Genomic DNA, 25,060 nt, shown 5'->3' on the forward strand with positions numbered 1-25,060 from the left:
GGAAGGCACGTGGCTGGCGTCTGCTCCAAAGTTCTGGTTTCAAAATGGCTTTCTCCCAGGACATTCCTCTCTAGGCTGCAGTTCCTCAAAAATGTCACTCTTAGTTGCACTTGGGATATTTGTCCTCTCTCAGCTTCTCCAGAGCAAGAGTCTGCTTTCAACGGCCGTCTTCAAAATGTCTCTCATCTGCAGCTCCTGTGCTTTCTTCAAAGTCTCCCTCTTGGCTGTAGCTCCTCTTCAAAATGTTGCAGCTGCACTGAATTCCCTCTGCCTGTTAGCTCATTTATATGGCTCCACTGATCAAGGCCCATCCTGAATGGGTGGGGCCATGCCTCCATGGAAATATCTCATCAGAGTTATCACCTACAGTTGGATGGGGCACATTTCCATGCAAACAACCCAATCCAAACATTCCAACTTAATCCCCACTAACACGTCTTCCCCACAAGATTGCATCAAAGAATATGGCTTTTTCTGGGGGACATAATACATTCAAACCAGCACATGAGGATTTTCTTCTCTCACTAGTCCAAAAGACAGAAATCTGGCAATGAGTGTACATGCCTTTGAAATCATTATATGTTACACTGGATTGTAGTTTACAACTTTCAAATAGGTGGTTTTCTCACTCTAGCATTAGATCATGGTCTGCTTTACTGTTCTAATTTATTTTTTTAAACTTTCTTTGTACACTTGTCAAGTTTTTATTATGTGATATATATTTTTCTTTTTTCAGCTATGTTATACTATGTCAGATATTTTACAAGGTATTTTTTAATCTGAAAACTTCTTGAAGCAAAATCAGAGTGCCATTGAGAATAAAGCCAAAATATAACCATTAAAATGCACGTAAAATTAATTCGAAATAAAATATTCCAGGAATTTTTTCTTTTTCCTTATAGAACACATTTGGAACACATTACAAAGTATTACATTTTTGCCCATGTTATTTCTTTCAAGACTTGAGTATTCTGTGAACTGCTGCAGTCAAAGCTCTCTAGGTCATCTGTCAGGACAACTCACCTTGAATCCAGACTTACACAGTCAAATATCTGTGTTCTTGCACTTTTGTTCAGGTTCCATGTACAACTTGAACTTGGCCCATCCATCTGATTCTGTTAAATGGATTGAAGAATGCTGGAAATATTTGCCCAAAAGCAACCCCTCTAGTCTCTTAGAACTGGTATCATTTATTGAATACTTACCATGTCCCCCCAAAGCATAAAATTTATTCCTTTTATTGATGGCTTTAGTCCTTTATATTTAATATATAATTAAATTTTGTCCTTTATATTAATTTTTGGCCTCTCCCAGAGTATGGGCTGTCATCATATGCAAATTCTCAGAAGAGACCTGAACACCTTACTTATGGATTCATCTTTTTGGATCTCCAGAAGCAGGAGCACACTGGAATTCAGGGAGGCTGGGATTCAAAAAGGCTGGAGAGTGCAAAACTGGGAAGTAAGAGCATGGAAGACACATATATTTTGCCTAACAACTATCCCTAGATGCTTCTATAGGTAACATTTCTCAATTTAAACAAGAATCATGGAAAAAAAAAAGAAATAAAAAAAATAAAAACAAACAAAATTTTAAAAAGAAAAAAAATCACAAAACCAATAATGAAGCTCCCCAAGCCACTACTTCTCAAATGATACTACTTAGACACGGTGAATTATCTAAGTTATCATCCAATCTCAGTCATTTTTGAGAGTGAAAGGGGCACTATACATAAGTATGCAGGACTGCAAACCCAAACCAAGCCTGTCCCAGGCAAATTTGGGTCTATGGTTAGCATTAGATCTGCTGATGCTAAAGGCATTAGCAGCACCTGGAGTCCTCAACATTCTCATTCCCAGACTCCACCTCCGGATTTTTGAATTGGGTAATACTAGCAAATTTGCATTTTTAACAATGAATATTTTAGGTGCATAGCCCTATTGAGATGCTTGATGAAACAAGTTCCTATTATTTAAAGGGATTTAATTTGACTAGTTCTACTATTTATTCAATATCAGAGATTCATATTGGGATATTTATGTCACTACTTGGTGGTTTAAGATGCACATTGGCTGGAATGGAGTTTAGTTTTTATCATTTTGTGTTGATCTCAACACAAAACCAAGGATAACCAACTATAGACATATTTTTAGCCTCCAGACAGTAGCTGAAACTGAACATTGGTGTTGTGGATGGATAACTCTTATTACATCTTAATTCATACTTTGTATGAAAAGTAATTCTTAAAATCAGAGTTTTTATGGACTTTGATGCTGGAGTCATTCCAAAGGACTGGGGAGTATAAAAACAGTATTTAGTAACACACATAAGTTGATGAATTGAGTAACCCTCATTCCTGTCAATTTCTTATGTATAAAAATAGTTGCTTACTGTTCAGCTCTCAATAGCAAATGAAAGGGTTCAAAATTTATCTCTTTTAAAAGTCTCTTTCACAAATCATAAAAATCATTAAAGATAGTAACATTTGGATAAGACCAAAATTCCTATTCTTAAGTTTTTATTTTTTGTGGAGAAACCTCAATTTTTCGTTAACATAGACATTAATGGAGAATTTCACTTCCTGAATATTCAATTCCAAGAATAGTGAAAGAGAAAAAATATTTTTACTGTAGGTGGTGATGACAAATTTTATTGATATTGATTAAAAGATAACTCTAAAACTTTATCTCTTGGGTATTTGAAAAACTTAAATAATGACAGATGAAAGTAATTGTCTCTAAAAGTGGAAATCATAAGCTTGTGAATTATTTTTAGAAACAGAAAATTCTTTTTGCCCATGTAAGATGTATATCATAAAATGAAACTTCTCCCTGAACAACTGATTTCTCAGTAAAATAACGTTTGTTTTTTCTTAAAGAACCATCACTCTCAGCTTATAGTGCAATAGCAATAATAAGGCATTGTAGAGTGACAACTTTCTATGGTATAAAGTTTCCCCAGGAGCAATTTTGATCTTGAGCATCATGAAAACAAAAATGTGGCCATATTGAAGACTGAGAATAATTAACATTTATGAAGTACTCACTCTCTTGGAGGTAGAATCCTAGGCTCTTATATCATAATTTGCACAACCACCATATTATTATTATACCAATGGATCGAAGTGGAAACCAAGACATGAAGAGGTTAAATGATTTTTCCCAAAGTCACATGGATACTAGTAAGTTGGCTAATAGGAATCAGAATGGAGAAATGTCTGGTGGTGAAGCTGGTGATCTTCTTACATTCTAGTGATCTGAATCATAGGAGTTGCAAACACCTCACAGAATTGGTGTCTTGAGATTCTTGAGATTAGTGTCTAAATAAGGTTTATTGAATATAAGAATAATGAAAAAGAAGTGAAATAGAGTATGTGAGCTTCAAGAGACCTAAATTTGTCATCCAACAAAAAACTAGTATACACTGAGTATTATGCAGCTCTAACATGCATGTTGAAATTCAGCTAATGCTTTGGTTAGAGAAGGTATTAATTCCTAAGATTCTACATTCAAGAAAACACTGCACTCAGGATTGACATTGAGTATTGTTATATGCAAAAGAGACATAATAGAAGCTTTAAAGGTTCATAGAGATAAAAATATGCAAACACAGAATTAAGATACCAGTGAAAGAGAAATTATTAAACTCATACAGTTGTTAAACAAATCAAATTGTACTTACAATTAAGCCACCGGATGTCGCTGTCTTCCACAAAATGGCTTTTCAGAACAAAGAAAGCACTGTTCCCCAAGGACTGCGAAGTAGCTGCATTCTGAGATCTTGGTCTTTTCGAAAAAATTGGATGTAAGAAATCGAATAGGAAAATTTCGGAGCGGCGAGTGCGTTCTAGGCTGCTGATTCATGGATTTGTAAAGAGAAGAAAAGTAAGATGTTGGTTTCCCGGCCGAGGTTCCCGGCAGCCCGGCTCCTGCTGCTCTCGCTTCTGCTCCTCGCAGCCTGGGAAGCAGGGAGCGGCCAGGTCCACTACTCCGTCCCCGAGGAGGCCAAACACGGCACCTTCGTGGGCCGCATCGCGCAGGACCTGGGGCTGGAGCTGGCCGAGCTGGTGCCGCGCCTGTTCCGGGTGGCGTCCAAAGGCCGCGGGGACCTTCTGGAGGTAAATCTGCAGAATGGCATTTTGTTTGTGAATTCTCGGATCGACCGCGAGGAGCTGTGCGGGCGGAGCGCGGAGTGCAGCATCCACCTGGAGGTGATCGTGGACCGGCCGCTGCAGGTTTTCCATGTGGAGGTGGAGGTGAAGGACATTAACGACAACCCGCCCATCTTCTCGGTAACAGAACAAAAGATCTTAATACCCGAATCTCGACTGCTTGAGTCTCGATTTCCTCTAGAAGGCGCATCTGATGCGGATGTTGGAGATAACGCAATGCTTACTTACAAACTCAGTCCAAATGAGTTTTTCATTCTTGATATTATAAATAAAAAAGATAAAGGCAAATTCCCAGCACTTGTTCTGCGAAAACTGCTTGATCGCGAAGAAAATCATCAACTTAGATTGTTACTGACTGCAACTGACGGAGGGAAACCCGAACTTACTGGATCTGTATCTCTGTCGATCCTGGTGTTGGATGCGAATGATAATGCCCCTATATTTGACCGATCCGTTTACGAAGTTAAAATGTATGAAAACCCAGCGAACCAATCATTAGTAATATGGCTAAACGCTTCTGATGCGGATGAAGGAATAAACAAGGAAATGACATATTCATTTAGCTCTTTGATCCCACCCAGCATAAGAAGGAAATTTCTAATTAATGAAAGGACCGGAGAAATAAGAGTAAATGACGGCATTGACTTTGAGGATAGCAATACTTACGAAATTCATGTAGATGTTACAGATAAAGGAAACCCATCTATGGTTGGTCACTGCACCGTCCTAGTGGAAATCCTGGATGAAAATGATAATTCACCTGAGGTGTTTGTCACTTCTTTGTCTGTTCCAGTCAAAGAGGATGCTCAAATGGGCACAGTAATCGCCCTGATCAGCGTGTTGGACCGCGATTCGGGTGCCAACGGGCAGGTAACATGCACCCTGACGCCCCATGTTCCCTTCAAGCTGGTGTCCACTTTCAAGGATTACTATTCTCTGGTGCTGGACAGCGCCCTGGACCGCGAGAGCGTGGCGGCCTATGCGCTGCTGGTGACAGCGCGGGACGCGGGCTCGCCTTCTCTGTCGGCCTCGGCCAGCGTGTCCGTGGAGGTGGCAGACGTGAACGACAATGCGCCGACGTTCCCGCAGCCCGAGTACACGGTGTTCGTGAAGGAGAACAACCCGCCCGGCTGCCACATCTTCACGGTGTCAGCGCGCGACGCGGACGCGCAGGAGAACGCGCTGGTGTCCTACTCGCTGGTGGAGCGGCGGGTGGGCGAGCGTGCGGTGTCGAGCTACGTGTCGGTGCACGCGGAGAGCGGCAAGGTGTACGTGCTGCAGCCGCTGGACCACGAGGAGCTGGAGCTGCTGCAGTTCCAGGTGAGCGCGCGCGACGCGGGCTTCCCGCCTCTGGGCAGCAACGTGACGCTTCAGGTGTTCGTGCTGGACGAGAATGACAATGCGCCTGCGCTGCTGCCGCTTCGGACGGGCGGCGCAGGCGGCGCTCTGACAGAGCTGGTGCCGCGGTCTGTGGGCCCAGGCCACGTGGTGGCGAAGGTGCGGGCGGTGGACGCCGACTCGGGCTACAACGCGTGGCTGTCTTATGAGCTGCAGCCAGCGGCGGACGGCGAGCGCAGCCTGTTCCGCGTGGGACTGTACACTGGCGAGGTCAGCACGACGCGCGCCCTAGACGAGGCGGACGCGTCACGCCAGCGCCTGCTGGTGCTGGTGAAGGACCACGGCGAGCCAGCGCTGACGGCCACGGCCACCGTGCTGCTGTCGTTGGTGGAGAGCGGCCAGACCCTGAAGACCTCGTCACGGGTGTCAGCGGGCATCGCGGGCGCCGAGGCGGCGCTGGTGGACGTCAACGTGTACCTGATCATCGCCATCTGCGCGGTGTCCAGCCTGTTGGTGCTCATGCTGATGCTGTACACGGCGCTGCGGTGCTCGGCGCCGCCCACGGAGGGCACGTGCGGGCCCGGGAAGCCCACGCTGGTGTGCTCCAGCGCTGTGGGGAGCTGGTCGTACTCGCAGCAGAGGCGGCAGAGGGTGTGCGCTGGGGAGGGGCCGCCCAAGACGGACCTCATGGCCTTCAGCCCCAGCCTTCCGCCATGTCTGGTGCCTGATGTGGAAGTGGAAAAACAGTCTAATCGAGTGGACCACTCTGGGAAGGTGGGTTATTTTGTTTTTATTTCATATTCTACTTTTTGAATATTTTCTCTCACAGAATATTTCTATATTTTCAGGACTGTCTTAATCCTTTTGATATACATACTGCTTATCTTCAAACATTTATAGTAATACCTATTGTAATATGATTAATTTGAGAATTTCATTTTTAAATTTCCTATTATACCCGGTACATCAACTTTTGCTTGATAGTTCAGTTTTAAAAATATTTATTGTATTCTGAATATGTGTATATTTCCATGTGCAAATATTTTATTTATGTTGTATGTTATTTATTTTTATTACCAGTCTCTTTATGTTATAAACATTTTTAAGTTCCACACTTCTATTTGTTAAGTATTTCATTTTCAAACTACTATTTGAAATGACCTTTAATTACATTAATTAACAAGTATACTGCATTGTCACTATCGCTTCAGTGGCAAAATGTGGTTTTTGCTCCCCAAACTGTAGACTATGTGTATTGCAACATAACTTATATGACATATTAGATCTTTAATATTTAGCAACTACACATTCTCCTCAAATGTATTTTTCAATTAATATGCCTTTTCATTTTTATTTCAGTAGTGGTGGTACTTGTGCCTAGTGTGTATTATTCACTTTTCTTTGCTGAAGAAAAGGTGAATTTCATAGTTATTTACATAAATTAATCTAGCAGCTCTTCAATATCTGCTCCTTTATCAACATTAGGCATTACTTATGACATTCAAGTATTAGCTCTTCCACTTTGAGAAAGGAGCCATAATTATGCTTAATAACTGGGAGCATTTGGAAATCATTTTCAATTTTAAGGAGACTGAGAATGCTTACTTTAGTCCAAATTAATATAAGAATTCTGAAAAAAAATGGAATTATCCTCTTAGAATTTTCCTACTGCTCTGGTATCGTGTAGTATAGTTTAATTTATAGTTTCTCTAGTCTTCTTAAACAGGGTTAGGTTGGATGATATAGACTCAGAAATGCAAAACCAGTTCAATTGCATGCTGTCAATACCGTCCTTTCAATTATGCCTTTCAGAAACTGGCTGTAACCTGACACCCATGATTTCATATTTTCTCTTTTATTAAATCCAGTATTACCAAATTACTCATAATGCAACTTTATCAACTCGACTCTGGTTCTTAGTAGTTACTTTTTCTTTTTCCTTTCCCATTCAGTATGCAGATTGAAATTCTTACTCAGCTTAGTATGTACTTCATAGTTTCCAATAAAATTTGAAATGATTTTTCAAATTTTGGAACACAGAAAAGTACAACTGTTGCAGGAATATAAGCATGGTGTTGATGTCTCCAACTTACAGAGATTATAGATAAATTAATGCAGAGTATAAAGTGTATTTGTTACTGTATCAAATAAGTTTATGAAATATATACTTTCTCTCAGGTATGTGAAAAAAATTCCCCTGGATATCTTGTGTCACCTCATTCTCTTCTATTTCCTTATAAGAGCGCACCTCAATCATACAAGTCTTAGGTCTCTAGGTTCTAGAGATTGATTGGTAATAACTATTAGGTTTAATTTCATATAATTTTAAGTCTTTTAGTGTAAATATTAGGAGGTGATTTAACCTCCAAGGTGAAAGTTATGCTGGTTAGGCCCCCAAACTTTCAAAGACATAATGATCATCATTGTGTGCATATAATTGTGGTTATCTTTGATTTATAATTCCTTGTTCTTTCTAATATAGGCATATGTGTACTGGGTTGTGTATTTTTCAGTGCTATGACTTTTTATTTTATTTTTCATTTGGTAGTTTCTTTGTGTTAAAATTTCTTACAAGGTGGTCTCTGTTAAACTCAGATCAATAATGTCTCAGAGTACACCCAAAGAAAACACAAAGTATATTTAAAATCAATGTATAGTTCAATCTTTTCTCTTACCTAAAGTACATATTGTGATTTCCAAACTTAAAATTTGTCTTACATACTTTTGTATTTGTTCTCTGAGCTTCTGTAATCATAAATCCCCAGACCCATCAACATCCTGGATACTTAGGTTTATATCAACTTGTATATTGACTTCCTTCTTCTTACATCTACCTGTCTATTGGCCTTTTATAATGTTGGTTTTCAACCTCTGCAGAACAGTCATATCCAAAAATATCTCTTCATCTGAACTATTATGAAACACAGAATTATGTGTTTACCAGTTTAGTCCTGTTTATTTTATTTTGTCCTGTTTTGGATAGATTTCCTTTAAAAACACAAATACTCACAAAAATGTTAACACAACAAATTAACATTTTATCCAGCAGCATGATAATCCTAAAGTCTATGGAGGAGGAAGTACAGAAAGGGGGGTGGAAATGAGAGAGTTCAGAATGAGAAACTGAAAGACAGCAAAGATAAAATTTACTGATTTCCATCTGATAGTGTCTATTGCTGGATCTATTAAGACAGATACTTTTAAAAACTTTGTGTATAGTTTCTTCCATTCAATTCAGAGGCATGATACTAGAAAATTTCCCAAATCAAGGATTGCTTTTCACATTCTTGCCAGTAAAGGAATTAGTCCATTTCTTTTCAAACTATATTAAAGCATCATGTTTTAATAACTATATTTAACATGCTAATTATTAGATGGCATTAAAATGAGGCTAGTCATGAGTGGTCTTCAGTTCTTCATTAGCATAGTATTTGTGATAGCCTATTTCAAGATTAACAAATCCACAGTTTTATTGATATAATTATTTGGTATATGAAAGCCTTGGAATTTGAGAGCTTTAAAAGTTATCATTTATTTGTAAAAAACGGAATGAACCTTAGCATACAGTCCTTCCTACAGGGAATGGATTTTTCAGTTAGCAAATGTGGGGAGGTTTTAAATGTTTTAGTCATCATCTTTCTGAATTTATTCCCTTTGATATGCTAAAATTCTATCTTGCTCCTTTCTTTATGCAAGTATTGGTCTAAAATTTGTCTTTCGCCATTAAAAATAATTAAAGGTGATTAGACTTAAATCTTAGATTAGACTAGAAATCTTTGGCATAGATTTATAGTCTTTGTATAGTTGTTTTTCAATGTTTGAAATAAAGTCTTGATGCCCACATTTACATAAAACCTAAGATTCCCTTGAAACCCATTTACAGTTTTTTTTAGTTGAGAAACTTGGAAGTTTCTCAGTGGCTGCCATCTTACTGAAATGATTTCAGTTATATGATAGTTGGTTATTTAAAATCATGAGAATGATTGAAAGTTCTTCTTTACGTTCTTTCTTCTCTAGTCTCTTCTATAAATTTTATTGCAAATGAGAAAAATTTTATGCAAATTTCAACTTCATTTTGTATTTGAGGTAAAAATAGAAAATACAATTGAGTTAATGAAAGGGGTTTATTATGATCTTTACATTCTAATCTCCTTGAACCATTTCTGGATTAAAATGGATATAAGGAACAGACAGATATAAGCTATATTCCTGGTCCTGTGTTTGGGGTTTTTGGGTGTGGGGTGGGCAAGAAAGAGATTATCTTTGCCAATTAAGCAATGGATATAATGCAAATTAAAGTTGTCCATCAGGTTAATTACAACTTTCACCCTGAACTAATACGGTGATTGAAAAAAGCTTAAATGAGACAAATTCTTATAAACATACTCTTTGTTCCCAGATATCTGTGCTGGGTAAATCCATTAACATCAAAGCAAAGAAATAATTGGTTAAAGTGATAAGTAGCATTAATTTGAACCCCTGATATGTCGAGGTAGTAACTTAGAGGTTTTATTTCTTCAGTTATGCTCTACACAGTTAGACCAAATGTTTACAATAATTTAACATAGTAAAGGACTAAGCAACATGAAATTATAGAGTGTTAGGAATGGAGTAGACTTTAAGAGGCCATTACAAAATGGTCAGTTTCTAAAAGTCTAAAAAAACCCAGTATCACTAGCACCATACCAATATGGACTTTCTCATGTTCATTTATGTGCTAATATAGTTAGTGCAATAGTAGCATGTTCACTTGGATGTCTATATCCAAAATAAAACTCTTCTGGGAATTTTCTAATTTGTAAGACAAAACCACCTTTAGAGATCTAATGTTCACACATAAAGGAGATGTAATGAAAAACTTTGAAAAGCCCACAAAGAAAAACATGGACAAATATGAAAGAATTAAGAAAGAAGCAATGCGGGTGAAAGAAATAGTATGTAAAAAAAACTCAAACGCACTTACATATTGAACCACAGGATGTCGTTGTCCTCCAAAGAGAGGATTTTCTAGCAGAAGAAAATCACCTCCCCTGACGAGAAGCTCCACTATTCGGTGCTTTAAAGACCATAAACACAGGTATATAGTGTAAATATCGGCCGGGATCTAAGGAACAAAGAATCGAAGGAAAGATCTCAAAAGGACTACAGCTTTCCAGTCATGAAATATTGACTTATTAAACAGAAGAGAGGCATGATGTTAGCTTCCAGTCCAGGCGGCGGGCGATCCGGTTGCTCCCTGTTCTCGCTTCTGCTCCTCGCAGCCTGGGAGGCGGGGAGCGGCCAGGTCCACTACTCGGTCGCCGAGGAGGCCAAACACGGCACCTTCGTGGGCCGCATCGCGCAGGACCTGGGGCTGGAGCTGGCGGAGCTGGTGCCGCGCCTGTTCCGGGTGGCGTCCAAAGGCCGCGGGGACCTTCTGGAGGTAAATCTGCAGAACGGCATTTTGTTTGTGAATTCTCGGATCGACCGCGAGGAGCTGTGCGGGCGGAGCGCGGAGTGCAGCATCCACCTGGAGGTGATCGTGGAGAGGCCGTTGCAGGTTTTCCATGTGGAGGTGGAGGTGAAGGACATTAATGACAATCCGCCCGTTTTCCCAGCCACACAAAAGAACCTGTTTATTTCCGAAACCAGGGCGCTTGAATCTCATTTTTCACTAGAGGGCGCCTCGGATGCAGATATCGGATCCAACGCTCTGCTGACTTACAGACTGAGCCCCAATGAATATTTCTCGTTGGACGTACCAATCAATGAAGAGCAGGTAACACCGCTCGAACTAGTATTAAAAAAGCATTTAGACAGGGAAGTCTCTTCCGAGATTCTCTTGGTCCTCAAAGCAACTGATGGGGGCAAACCTGAGCTGACAGGCACCATAGAGATACGTATCACAGTTCTGGATGCAAATGACAATGCCCCAGTGTTTGACAAAGCAGTCTATCGTGTAAAATTACTGGAAAATGCAAGAAAAGGTAAACTGGTTATTAGACTTAACGCCTCGGATTTGGACGAGGGCTCAAACAGCCATATTCTTTATTCGTTTGGAACTGATATCTCCCCCAATATAGAAGCTTCTTTTCGCATGGATCCAGCCTCTGGAGAAATTGAAGTAAGTGGGAAAATAGATTTCGAAGAAACTAAGTTATATAAGATCCAGGTAGAGGCAGTCGACAAAGGAAATCCCCCAATGTTTGGTCACTGTACAGTTTTGATAGAAGTCTTGGACATCAATGATAATGCTCCAGAGTTGATGGTGACATCACTATCGCTCCCTATTCGAGAAGACGCTCCAGTAGGCACTGTCATCGCCCTGGTCAGCGTGTCCGACCGGGACTCCGGTACCAATGGACAAGTGACCTGCTTCCTAACTACCTATGTTCCCTTCAGGCTGGTGTCGACCTTCAAGAATTATTATTCGTTGGTGCTGGACAGAGCCTTGGATCGCGAGAAAGTGGCGGCCTATGCGCTGCTGGTGACAGCGCGGGACGGGGGCTCGCCTTCTCTGTCGGCCTCGGCCAGCGTGTCCGTGGAGGTGGCAGACGTGAATGACAACGCGCCGGCCTTTGCTCAGCCCGAGTACACGGTGTTCGTGAAGGAGAACAACCCGCCCGGCTGCCACATCTTCACGGTGTCAGCGCGCGACGCGGACGCACAGGATAATGCGCTGGTGTCCTACTCTCTGGTGGAGCGGCGGGTGGGCGAACGTGCTGTTTCGAGCTACGTGTCGGTGCACGCGGAGAGCGGCAAGGTGTACGCGCTGCAGCCGCTGGACCACGAGGAGCTGGAGCTGCTGCAGTTCCAGGTGAGCGCGCGCGACGCGGGCTTCCCGCCTCTGGGCAGCAACGTGACGCTGCAGGTGTTTGTGCTGGACGAGAACGACAACGCGCCGGCGCTGCTGCCGTCTCCGGCGGGTGGCGCGGGTGGCGCGCTGAGCGAGCTGGTGCCGCGGTCTGTGGGCGCGGGCCACGTGGTGGCGAAGGTGCGGGCGGTGGACGCCGACTCCGGCTACAACGCGTGGCTGTCTTACGAGCTGCAGCTGGCGGCCGGCAGCGAGCGCAGCCTGTTCCGCGTGGGACTGTACACTGGCGAGGTCAGCACGACGCGCGCCCTGGACGAGGTGGACTCGCCGCGCCAGCGCCTGGTGGTGTTGGTGAAGGACCACGGCGAGCCGGTGCTGGCGGCCACTGCTACCGTGCTGCTGTCGTTGGTGGAGAGCGGCCAGGCACTGAAGGCTTTGTCGCAGGTGTCGGTGGGCGTCACGGGCGCCGAGGCGGCGCTGGTGGACGTCAACGTGTACCTGATCATCGCCATCTGCGCCGTGTCCAGTCTGTTGGTGCTCACGCTGCTGCTGTATACGGCGCTGCGGTGCTCGGCGCCGCCCACGGAGGGCACGTGCGGGCCCGGGAAGCCCACGCTGGTGTGCTCCAGCGCTGTGGGGAGCTGGTCGTACTCGCAGCAGAGGCGGCAGAGGGTATGCTCTGGGGAGGCGCCGCCCAAGGCCGACCTCATGGCCTTCAGCCCCAGCCTTCCTCCAGGTCTGGATGGAGAAGACAGAGAGGAAAGGCAAGAGGCAGAGCTAAATCACCATGGACAGGTGAGTTTTCTGTAGATCCCCCCTGTTCGGGAAATCTATATTAAATATTTTTTAAAATCCAGTTTATTTCATGGACAATATTTTTCCAATTTTTCAAGTCGTATTTTCTATCTTTTTTTTCTTTATTAGAGATGTTGTGAGTTTACAGTACAATCATGCACAAGATACAGGATTCCCATGTTCCACTTTGCATTGGTTAGAACATTTGTTACAATTGTTGATAGCACATTTTTATAATTACAATATTGACAATAGTCCATGGCTTAACTCAAGGTTCACTGTTTCTGTAGTGTAGTTCTGTGGATTTCTTTAAAAAAATTATTCCATTACTATATAAACAATCTAACATTTCCCCTTCTAATCACATTCAGATATACATTTCAGTGCTGTTAATTAGGTTTACAATGCTGTGCTACCATCACTATCATGGACAATTTTTAATGACTTCTCTATTTTAAGCAAGTTTTTACGTAAGAAACAATGTTGTGTCAGTGAAATGCCGAAGGATACACATAGTCAACCGTATACGAAATGTCAGGTTACTTTGGCCAATAAATCCATTTCTCCTTATGTTTGGTTAAAAAATGTCAAAATGAGTAAGATGCAAGAATGGCTCTCCTGCCTTCATTTATTCTGAAATAATTTCCATTTTTCAATGATAAAACTCACATCACTTCATTTCACCTCAAATCTTCAGTAATGTAGATAGTCACTGGTGATTGTTTGCTCATCTTCCTTGTCTTTTAGCAGCCTTTTGTCATGATATTTTCACATTATTAAATCACTTGGCTTTCCTCACTTCAGGCTTGGATAAAAAATTGAGTGCTTACATTCTCTTCATTACCTCCAAAATGATTTACTTTTCTTTTTCTATGGTGTTAACATTCATTTAATATTTATTAAATATTTTTTAACTAAATAAATGATTCATTAAATAGTCATTAGCTTTGCTTCTATGGCTGTGATAAAATTGGTTTTCGGTTTATTTGCAGAAAAAAAATCAGCCTTGCACTCTAAGTTATATAACTTAAAATTCTGTCCATTTAAAAATTTTATTTCATAAAGGGGAAGAGATTTATGAAGCACCACATACTCAAACAGAGCTCCCTGATTTATGCTTCCAAAGTAAATTAGGGCAAATCAAATTATTCAATCAAAGGCATGCATATAGGCTTATAATAATCTGCACCATATGCTCTTAGGCTTGCTTTCTTGTTTTGTGAATTTTTCTAGGAAGGGAAAAGTTAAGAATCTATTAACATGAATACCCATTGACTTCTGTTAAGTTCACTCACGTCATCCTTTAAATGCTTTCTCTTTAACGCTTTCTCTTTAAACGCTTTCTCTTTAGTGTTTGTTAATTTTTATTCCGTGTGATATAATCACATCTGAAGATTCTAGAAAACAGCATTTACTTCTAGGTCATTCAGTGTGTCTTAGCTTTTTGTAGGGTGGTAGAATCTCAGATTGCTTTGAGAATCTGATGAAAACCCTAGGTGAGCCTTCTCCCTTGAAAATTACGCAACAAACCGCTTGGCATACTATTGGAGGAGTCCATGAATACCTCTATAAAGCCTATTCTTGGATCTCAGGACAAGAGCCTTTGTACCTCAATATTAATAGGCTAAAAACATTTAGGTATTCAAAAATAGACAAGGTAAAAGTTACTTAACATTTCAGACTCAAAAGTGATTAAGCCATACTATTATTGATGAAACGTTGTAAATATAATAGATGTGAATATTAGGAAGGACACATTATTGCCCATCTTCAAATGAAATACTTGGACTGACTCATGGTCATTTAAATTTAATAAAGGTATTGGAGTGTTTTAAGTATAGGTTAAAATTTTGCAAATCATCACATAAATAATCAAAATGCATTTTAGATAATTTCAAATTATCTGGGCTAATGCCTGCAACTTTAGCATCTTTCATATTTATTCTTAATCTCGGGATTACATTCTATGGTGCAAAATTATAATTTCAATCTGTTTTCTAGTTCAGTTATTGAAGTGTAAGGCTAACTTACAGTTAGTAAGTTATCTATTTTCTAGTTCAGTTATTGAAGTGAAAGGCTAACGTACACAGTTATTGAAGTGTAAGGCTTCTATCTGTTGAATAATTTATGTCTAACAATGTGTTAGGACTATATAAAGTACTATTTTTTCACTAAAGCTCCTTAGCAATTATGGTACATTAACTATTTTTTAAAATGGAAAATGCAAAATGAAGATACTTGGTGGCAATATTAGACAATCTAATTATCCTTAGAGTCTCAAAATTCAAATGTGTTTTTGATTAATTAAGAGCCAGTTTTATAGTTGATCTAAGTTATACTTGTGGCACCATTCTTAGTCATCTTATTCTTGGCCATGCATTTTTAGTTATGTGAAGGTTTCACATCACAGTTTTCATTATTATTTGTAAAAAGAGAGGTGACAATTTTGACTTGAATTATAATAAACTTATAAAATCTTTATTTACTTGTTCACAACTACCAGTGGGTTCTTATCTGTGTATTGTTTTCCCTAATGGCTCGTCTTGAATTAACAAATAAAATCATGAAAGGTCTTTTGATTCCCCTTTCCATCATTGTCACCATTCTGATTTTCTGAAGAGAAGCATATTCTGAATAACTACTAATTGGCCTGCAGGGAAAGATTTAGAGGGAAACCAAAAAGTCATTATCAAGTTCATATTCTTTTGAGTTTAGTGAATGAGATTAGGTTCCAGTACACATCAAGGGATCTTTTTTTAATATTAGCGTTCCATTGCCACCTTAAAATATTGTGAAATTTAGAGGCTTCAACACTTTACATGAAAACACTTTACTCCTGTTAGAGTAAAACTTTCCACAATCTGTACCCAAGCCTCATTTTAGCATGTTATGGAAATGAGAGCTGTTGTATGAGGAGATACATTTAAGTATCAAAGAACCAAAACAGTGACACCTTCCATATTTATGATGAATTCTAGTAGTCACCATGTGAATAAAATAATTTATATAAATGAAATGCTTTTTAATTAATGGAAATAATATTTTAGTTTCTTTTCCTTTACAAAATGAGAGAATTCTTGACTGTCTCCTAAAGGCCTACAATGGAGGGCTGTGAGGACAAAATTAAAGCCATCAAAACAGTGTGGATTTTAAACTATTTAAGGGTAGGGATGCTGTACACTATACTTTATTCTCCATGATAGCAAAAAAGTAGTTTATGATACACTATATTTCAATGATAATTTTATGATAGACTTTGAAGCTCAAGATGTTCATAAAAATACAATGTAATAAAAGTATTTGTGCCTTGTTGCTAATATAAAAATACATTAATTAAATGAATATTCACTAGCTATGAAAATATTCAAGCATAGAATTTTAGAAACAATTTTGGATGAACCTGGACATGGCCATACCAAAAGGAGAACCTCAGGTTCTTTCTTGTACTTACATAATCAGTCACATGGTGTCGCTATACACTCAAAAGGTGAAAAAGGAAAATTTGTCTCCGCGCCCAAAGATTCCAACCCTTCACAAAACACGATCGACTCCATATTGACTGAACGCAGGATAAAATTTACTAAATACATGCTTAAAGAAAAGGGCTAATGCTCATAAAAGACTCCATGCGAGAGATTCCTTAAAACTGACCTTAGAAGTCCTCATTAACTGCAATGGTGTTTTCCTGGCGAGGAGACCCGGGAGCCCAACGTCTGCTGCTCTCGCTTCTGGTCCTCACAGCCTGGCAGGCGGGGAGCGGCCAGGTCCACTACTCCGTCCCCGAGGAGGCCAAACACGGCACCTTCGTGGGCCGCATCGCGCAGGACCTGGGGCTGGAGCTGGCCGAGCTGGTGCCGCGCCTGTTCCGGGTGGTTACCAAAAGCCGCGCCGACCTACTGGAGGTAAATCTGCAGAACGGCATTTTGTTCGTGAATTCTCGGATCAACCGGGAGGAGCTGTGCGGGCGGAACGCGGAGTGCAGCATCCACCTGGAGGTGATCGTGGACAGGCCGCTGCAGGTTTTCCATGTGGAGGTGGCGGTGAAAGATGTTAACGACAACCCGCCGGTTTTCAGAGAAAGAGAACAAAAGGTACTTATTTCTGAATCTGCCCCTCTGGACTCTAATTTTCCTCTAGAGGGAGCTTCCGATGCAGATATCGGTGTAAATTCTCTTTTGACCTACAAGTTAAGTGTAAACGAACATTTCGCGCTTAAAATAACAACAAAAAACGATAGAAGTATATCGCCTGAATTAGTTCTTCGGAAGTCATTGGATAGAGAGGAAAACCCAGAACTTAGATTATTGCTGACTGCTACTGACGGAGGTAAGCCAGAACTAACAGGATTTGTTCAGATTCAAATAACCATCCTGGATGTGAATGACAACGCTCCAGAGTTTGATAAGCCTGTTTATAAAGTAGCGTTGTTAGAAAATGTCCTAAACTCCACTAGAGTGATTCGACTGAATGCCTCAGATTTAGACGATGGACCTAATAGAGAAATTTCCTATGGAATCAGAATGATTCTGCCAATGAGTGAGAAATGTATGTTTTCGATAAATCCAGACACAGGTGAAATAAGAATTTATGGGATGCCGGATTTTGAAGAGAATAATGCATATGAAATTCAGGTTAACGCCATAGATAAAGGGATTCCCCCCATGGCAGGACATAGCACAGTCCTGGTGGAAGTTCTGGACCTGAATGACAACGTCCCTGAGGTAATGGTTACTTCGCTGTCGCTTCCCGTGCGAGAGGATGCTCAGGTGGGCACGGTCATCTCCCTGATCAGTGTGTCAGACCAAGACTCTGGGGCGAACGGGCAGGTGACCTGCTCTCTGACGCCCAATGTTCCTTTCAAGATAGTGTCCACTTTCAAGGACTATTATTCTCTGGTGCTAGAGAGTTCCCTAGACCGCGAGAGCGTGTCGGCCTATGCGCTGCTGGTGACAGCGCGGGACGCGGGCTCGCCTTCTCTGTCGGCCTCGGCCAGCGTGTCCGTGGAGGTGGCAGACGTGAACGACAATGCGCCAGCCTTCGCGCAGCCCGAGTACACGGTGTTCGTGAAGGAGAACAACCCTCCCGGCTGCCACATCTTCACGGTGTCCGCGCACGATGCGGACACGCAAGAGAACGCGCTGGTGTCCTACTCTCTGGTGGAGCGGCGGGTGGGTGAGCGTGCGGTGTCGAGCTACGTGTCGGTGCACGCGGAGAGCGGCAAGGTGTACGTGCTGCAGCCGCTGGACCACGAGGAGCTGGAGCTGCTGCAGTTCCAGGTGAGCGCGCGCGACGCAGGCTTCCCGCCTCTGGACAGCAACGTGACGCTACAGGTGTTCGTGCTGGACGAGAACGACAACGCGCCGGCCCTGTTGCCACCTCGGGTGGGCGGTGCGCTGGCGGAGTTGGTTCCGCAATCTGTGGGCGCGGGTCACGTGGTGGCGAAGGTGCACGCAGTGGACGCTGACTCCGGCTACAATGCTTGGCTGTCCTATGAGCTGCAGCCGGCGGCGGGCGGTGAGCGCAGCCCGTTCCGCGTGGGGCTGTACACCGGCGAGATCAGCACCACGCGGTCCCTGGACGAGGCGGACCCACCGCGCCAGCGCCTGCTGGTGCTGGTGAAGGACCACGGCGAGCCAGCGCTGGTGGCCACGGCCACTGTGCTGCTGTCGCTGGTGGAGAGCGGCCGGGCACTGAAGGCTTCTTCGCGGGCGTTGGTGGGCGTCACAGGCACGGAAGAGGGGCTGGTGGACGTCAACGTGTACCTGATCATCGCCGTCTGCGCCGTGTCCAGCCTGCTGGTTCTCACGTTGCTGCTGTACTCGGCGCTGCGGTGCTCGGCGTCGCCCACGAAGGGCGCGTGCGGGCCCGGGAAGCCCACGCTGGTGTGCTCCAGCGCGGTGGGGAGCTGGTCGTACCCTCAGCAGAGGCGGCAGAGAGTGTCTTCTGGGGAGGGGCCGCCCAAGACGGACCTCATGGCCTTCAGTCCCAGCTTTCCGCAGTCACGAGAAGATTGTTTAAATTCTACCAGTGAAGTAAGTCTTTGATATCATTTGAAGATATTTTTTTCTCAGAACTTGCTTGTGGGTTATAACTAGTCCTCTTATGTCTTTTTCTTCATAATGTTATCCTTTAAACCACGAAATTCCTCCTCTGTAATACGGTCATTCTCTGTCATTCTGAAACCTCCTGTATTTGCCTGATATTGCTTTTAATGAATGGAATGCTTAGAATGGAGGACATAGATCACCACACTTTTTCATTTTCCTGTCTTATCATTTGCCCTACTAGTATGAATTATTAAACTTGAAAAATATTAGTAAATTAGAGTTAAAGGTGCTTGATACTTCTTAAATTTTTTAAAAAAATTGGGACAGAATTTCAAGATCACAGAAAAATTGCAAAAAAAGTGCAGAGTTCCCAGATACCATTAGCAAGATTCCCCAAATTGTATGTATGTATATTTATATCTACACATACACACACATGCTTTTGAAAAATCAATCATTTAAAATTATGTTGCAGTCAGTGGCAGTTCCTGCAATGAGTAGACTTGAGTGAACCAATATACCTAATTAGAACAGTGCTGGCATTTAATGAGTGTTTAACAAATCTTGTTTGTGTTACTTCTTTCATTATCTATACAGATTGCTCCTTTTGCTTTCTGTATGTAATTATAACAAGTAATTTTTCTTTAAAACCACATTTTAAGTTAAAATCATGAGCAAAATATTTAGTCCCTGAAGATAATAGATTGTTTAAATATTTATTCCATAAATTTATACTTAGGTAGGAGAAATTGCAATTTTAATTTAGTTATGTTAAACTAATATTTTATGGTTTATCCATCAACTAGAAAGGAAGATCTATTTTGCATGGAGAGGACAAGGTTTGTTGTCTTTTTAGGCGCAATTATACCATTAGATCTATTTTCTAAGTAATTTCTAATTGGTGAATTTGGTTGATAATATTTCATTCTATCCTCTTTGTTTTACAATTTAGCATGCAAGAATAATGAGTTTTCTTTAGTTACAAAGGAATTTACTGTCTTTTCCCCAATTACTTTGTTCACTTGTAAACTTATTCCCTTTCTCTTTAAGTATGAAACTACTATTGAATTTTTCCAGGGTATAAAATATGTGTGTGTGTATGTATGTATGTAGTGTACATACTTTAGTTAGAGATACTTGAGTGTTTTTATAATCAGAGGGAAAGAAACCAGTAAAGAAGGAGATACTGAAGATGAGAAAGACAGAAAGCGCATGACCATGAAAATGAAGAATGTAAAGAAGGGAAAAATAGAAAATAATTAACCTTTAAGAGCATAGGGTTGGCCTTAAAAGTAGGGATATTTTTTCCTTTGAACTAGTAGTGAAGAGAAAAGAGAGACTATAAAGGGAAATGTTGATATGAGAAGAAAGCCAGCCATTGAGTTCACGTCTTATGACATCTCTTTATAAGTAAGTAATCTGAGAATGAGGTGTTGGGAATGAGATTGGGAATTTGAGAAGAGAGGGAAGAGTAGGGAAGAATCTCTGTAAAGAAGGCAGAAATGAGTTAATTATGAATTCATTTTAGTGCCCAATTGAGGTTAAGTTGAGAGGAAACTTGTAGAGAATACAGTCATCGTGATTAAGTGACTTCCTTATTCTGAAAAGTTCAATAGGCAGAATGGAGAAAAATGTATAGTTAGGTTAACTGTGTTGGGGGTTGAAGATTAGAGGAGTAATATAAGTAGGTGAGTCATCCTAGGGTGTCTGGAAGGACATATTTTAAATGGTTGACTATGTAGTTTAGGCCAGAAGGAGAGGCAAGTAAAGCCAGGTAAGGCCTGATAGACAAGAAGAATTGAAAAGAATCAAGGGACTATTCCTATTATAAGAGTAAAGATATGTTAGTAAAAGTAAGGGAGCAGGAGAGGTGGAAGAATTGTTAACCAGAGAACTATTTTAGAGTTGGAGGTTTTTAATATGGAGCAATTTTACATGATTGATTGATAATTATGAGGATGATGTGGGTAAGAGGAGGCCAAATACTTGATCCAATCTCGGATGGGATAAAAGGTACAGAAATGAGCTCAACTATGATTTCCTGCAGAAACAGGTGAGATAACTATTGGAGCTGTGCTATCATAGTGCTATTTGGCCTGGGAGCTTTGTGCCATGGGAAAGATAGTTATAACAATACATAAAAGTAGGATTCCTATCTTCTTTGCTAAAGATGTGTTAATATCTTTTTTAGCTGTTGTTACTTGGAAAACCAGAGTCAATTTAAATGATAGTAGTTTTTCCCAAATGATGATGAAGTAAGATGGGGAGGGGAATGGGGCAGTTTAACCTACTGGTAGTAATTTAAATTCTGTTAAACACATAGGATGCTAGTTCTTGGTATGGTAAGTATTTTATACAAAGGAATCCCAAACTTTAAAACATTTTTATATCTAATAGTCTAAATTATTGTATGTTTATGTACACTCACACACACTCATGTACAAACCCATACACACATTTTGAGTGGATACTTGCTTTCAAACACAAATATTTTATCCATATTTCACAGTCACATTGGGGAGAATTTACAAATATGATTTATGTTTAAAAATCTGATGTATCACCTACCAATATTTTCAGTCTTCATCTATTTTATTCTAACGTGATTGATTGTTTCCATTTGGATTCAATGGCTATTGTGTAAGGGGATTATGAACAAATTACAGGGAAAGAACATTCCCACCAAAGCCTACATGACTGTGCAGACTAGAAAACTGTCTGAAAGCGAATGTAGAATATTCTCCTTTTAAAACTCTGCATGGGAGTTTTACACATACAACAATGAATTTTTGGTAAAATGGAACTCATCAACAAATCGCCAACTAACATCGTACTGAGCAGAATACAGTGATTTGTTTACTCTTTCTGGAAAGAAAAACATTTCATCTTAAAATCACCAATTCGTAGTGAAAAGCGTCAGAAAATGCAAGAAAAAAATCTTCATCAGTGGAAAATAAGACTGAGTCATTCTTACACTTACGCATTTATACGCATGGTGTCGCTCTTCACTGAGAACGTATCCGCGACCAACCAGCCGCCCGCTTCTTCCTTCAGAGAATATGGCAGGCAGCGGAAAGCCACTTGCGAAACCTGCCGCAGAAGAAGGCGGTAAAATTGGACCTTGAGAGGCAGTTTGTCGTAAGGTGTTCTGTAAACTTTAGATGTCTCTCGAGCCTTTTGAGTGTACCATGCTGTTTTCTTGGCGAGAAGGCCTGGGAGCCCGACATCTGCTACTCTTGACTCTGCTCCTCGCAGCCTGGGAGGCAGGAAGCGGCCAGGTCCACTACTCGGTTCCCGAGGAGGCCAAACACGGCACCTTCGTGGGCCGCATCGCGCAGGACCTGGGGCTGGAGCTGGCCGAGCTGGTGCCTCGCCTGTTCCGCGTGGCGTCCAAAGGCCGCGAGGACCTTCTGGAGGTAAATCTGCAGAATGGCATTTTGTTTGTGAATTCTCGGATCGACCGCGAGGAGCTGTGCGGGCGGAGCGCGGAGTGCAGCATCCACCTGGAGGTGATTGTGGACAGGCCGCTGCAGGTTTTCCATGTGGAAGTGGAGGTGAAAGACATTAACGACAACCCGCCGGTGTTCCCGGAAAGTAAGAAAAGAATAGGCATTGCAGAATTGAGACCTCCGGAAACGCGGTTCCCACTAGATGGCGCAAGCGATGCAGATATTGGAGTAAACTCGGCCTTAACCTACCGACTAAATCCAAACGACTATTTCGCTTTGGACACACAACATAATCGTGAACAAACGTCTTCATTATCACTCGTGTTGAGGAAATCATTGGACAGAGAGGAAATTCAGGCGCATGATTTATTACTGACAGCCAGTGATGGAGGTAAACCCGAGCTGACCGGCTCAGTTCAGCTGCTGATCAAGGTGCTGGATGTGAATGATAACGCTCCAGAATTTGACCAATTCATTTATAAAGTAAGAGTGTTAGAGAACGCATTTAATGGAACGTTGGTGATTAAGTTAAATGCCACAGATCCTGATGATGGTGCAAATGGGGATATAGTCTATTCTTTTAGAAGGCCTGTATCGCCTGCTGTGGTATCTGCATTTACCATAAATCCTAACAGTGGAGAAATTAGGACCAAGGGTAAAATGGATTTCGAGGAAAAGAAATTGTATGAAATACCCGTGGAGGCAGTTGACAAGGGTAATATTCCTATGGCGGGTCATTGTACCGTTTTGGTGGAAGTACTAGATGTAAATGACAATGCCCCAAAGGTTACAATCACTTCTCTGTCACTCCCCATCAGAGAGGACGCTCAACCTAGCACTGTCATAGCCCTGATCAGTGTGTCTGACCAAGACTCTGGGGTTAACGGACAGGTCACTTGCTCACTTACACCCTACATCCCCTTCAAACTGGTGCCCACCTTCAAGAATTATTATTCTCTGGTGCTGGATAGCGCCCTGGACCGCGAGAGCGAGGCCGCCTATGCTCTGGTGGTGACAGCGCGGGACGGGGGCTCGCCTTCACTGTCGGCCTCGGCCAGCGTGTCCGTGGAGGTGGCAGACGTGAACGACAACGCTCCTGTCTTCACGCAGCCTGAGTACACGGTATTCGTGAAGGAGAACAACCCTCCCGGCTGCCACATCTTCACGGTGTCAGCGCGCGACGCGGACGCGCAGGAGAATGCGTTGGTGTCCTACTCGCTGGTGGAGCGGCGGGTGGGCGAGCGTGCGATGTCGAGCTACGTGTCGGTGCACGCGGAGAGCGGCAAGGTGTACGCGCTGCAGCCGCTGGACCACGAGGAGCTGGAGCTGCTGCAGTTCCAGGTGAGCGCGCGAGACGCGGGCTTTCCGCCTCTGGGCAGCAACGTGACGCTGCAGGTGTTCGTGCTGGACGAGAACGACAACGTGCCGGCGCTGCTGCCGTCTCGGGCGGGCGGTGCGATGAGCGAGCTGGTGCCGCGGTCTGTGGGCCCAGGCCATGTGGTGGCGAAAGTGCGCGCGGTGGACGCTGACTCCGGCTACAACGCGTGGCTGTCTTATGAGCTGCAGCCGGCGGCGGGCGGCGAGCGCACCCCGTTCCGCGTGGGGCTGTACACGGGCGAGATCAGCACGACGCGCTCCATGGACGAGGCGGACGCGCCGCGCCACCGCCTACTGGTGCTGGTGAAAGACCATGGTGAGCCGGCGCTGGGGGCCACGGCCACTGTGCTGCTGTCACTGGTGGAGAGCGGCCAGACGCTGAAGACGTCGTCGCGGGCGTCGTTGGGCGTTGCAGGCGCTGAGGCGGCGCTGGTGGACGTCAACTTGTACTTGATCATCGCCCTCTGCGCGGTGTCCAGCCTGTTGGTACTCACGCTGCTGCTGTACACGGTACTGTGGTGCTCGGCGCCACCCACAGAGGGCTTGTGCGGGCCCGGGAAGCCCACGCTGGTGTGCTCCAGCGCGGTGGAGAGCTGGTCGTACTCGCAGCAGAGGAGGCAGAGGGTGTGCGCTGGGGAGGGGCCGCCCAAGACCGACCTCATGGCCTTCAGCCCCTCTGTCCCTCCTTGTCTGAGTTCTGCAGAGTTAACAGGCCAGAGAGAAGCTGAACAAGAAAATTTGCAAGAGGTGAGTTTCTATTTTAATTTGTTGTGCTATTCAGCCTTCCTCGGAGTCGAGGTTTTAAGATGTTTTATATTCTAATTTTTAAATTATCATTTTTAAATTTTAATTTTATTCCTCTCGATGTTTAATGACTGTCATAGACATTATGGGTTGGATTACTCTACAGAGAGAAATCTTAATTCCGATACCATAATGAATCATCCACAACAGTAATTACTTGTTTTTGTTTTCTTAACAGTGTTAAGTATTTGTTGCATATGTGAGCATTTACTAGAAACTCTGAACATTGTTAGAACTTTAAAATTTAGAAAATGTTTGTTTTAATGAAGTTAATTGTAATTTAAAA

At 42.5% G+C, this 25,060-nt stretch overlaps 1 protein-coding gene across 11 annotated transcripts in view; it reads left to right on the forward strand.

The window, feature by feature from the left end:
• The window catches only part of LOC119507823 (protocadherin alpha-C2), a 210,462-nt gene that overhangs the window by 42,673 nt on the left and 142,729 nt on the right, over positions 1-25,060 (forward strand). The window contains exon 1 of one of the 11 annotated variants that reach the window (XM_037800984.1): positions 3,550-6,283. The exons of 7 other annotated variants lie outside the window; for them this stretch is intronic. In XM_037800984.1, the coding sequence (XP_037656912.1) occupies positions 3,890-6,283 (2,394 nt within the window). In that variant the 5' untranslated portion in view covers positions 3,550-3,889. Of the gene's footprint in view, positions 1-3,549; positions 6,284-10,362; positions 13,098-16,628; positions 19,130-21,363; positions 24,718-25,060 lie in introns of those variants that run through there. 3 more of the 11 variants (XM_037800981.1, XM_037800987.1, XM_037800980.1) reach the window with 3 other exon arrangements.

Source organism: Choloepus didactylus, chromosome 13, assembly GCF_015220235.1.
Source record: "Choloepus didactylus isolate mChoDid1 chromosome 13, mChoDid1.pri, whole genome shotgun sequence".
In the NCBI taxonomy this organism is placed as follows: domain Eukaryota; kingdom Metazoa; phylum Chordata; class Mammalia; order Pilosa; family Megalonychidae; genus Choloepus; species Choloepus didactylus.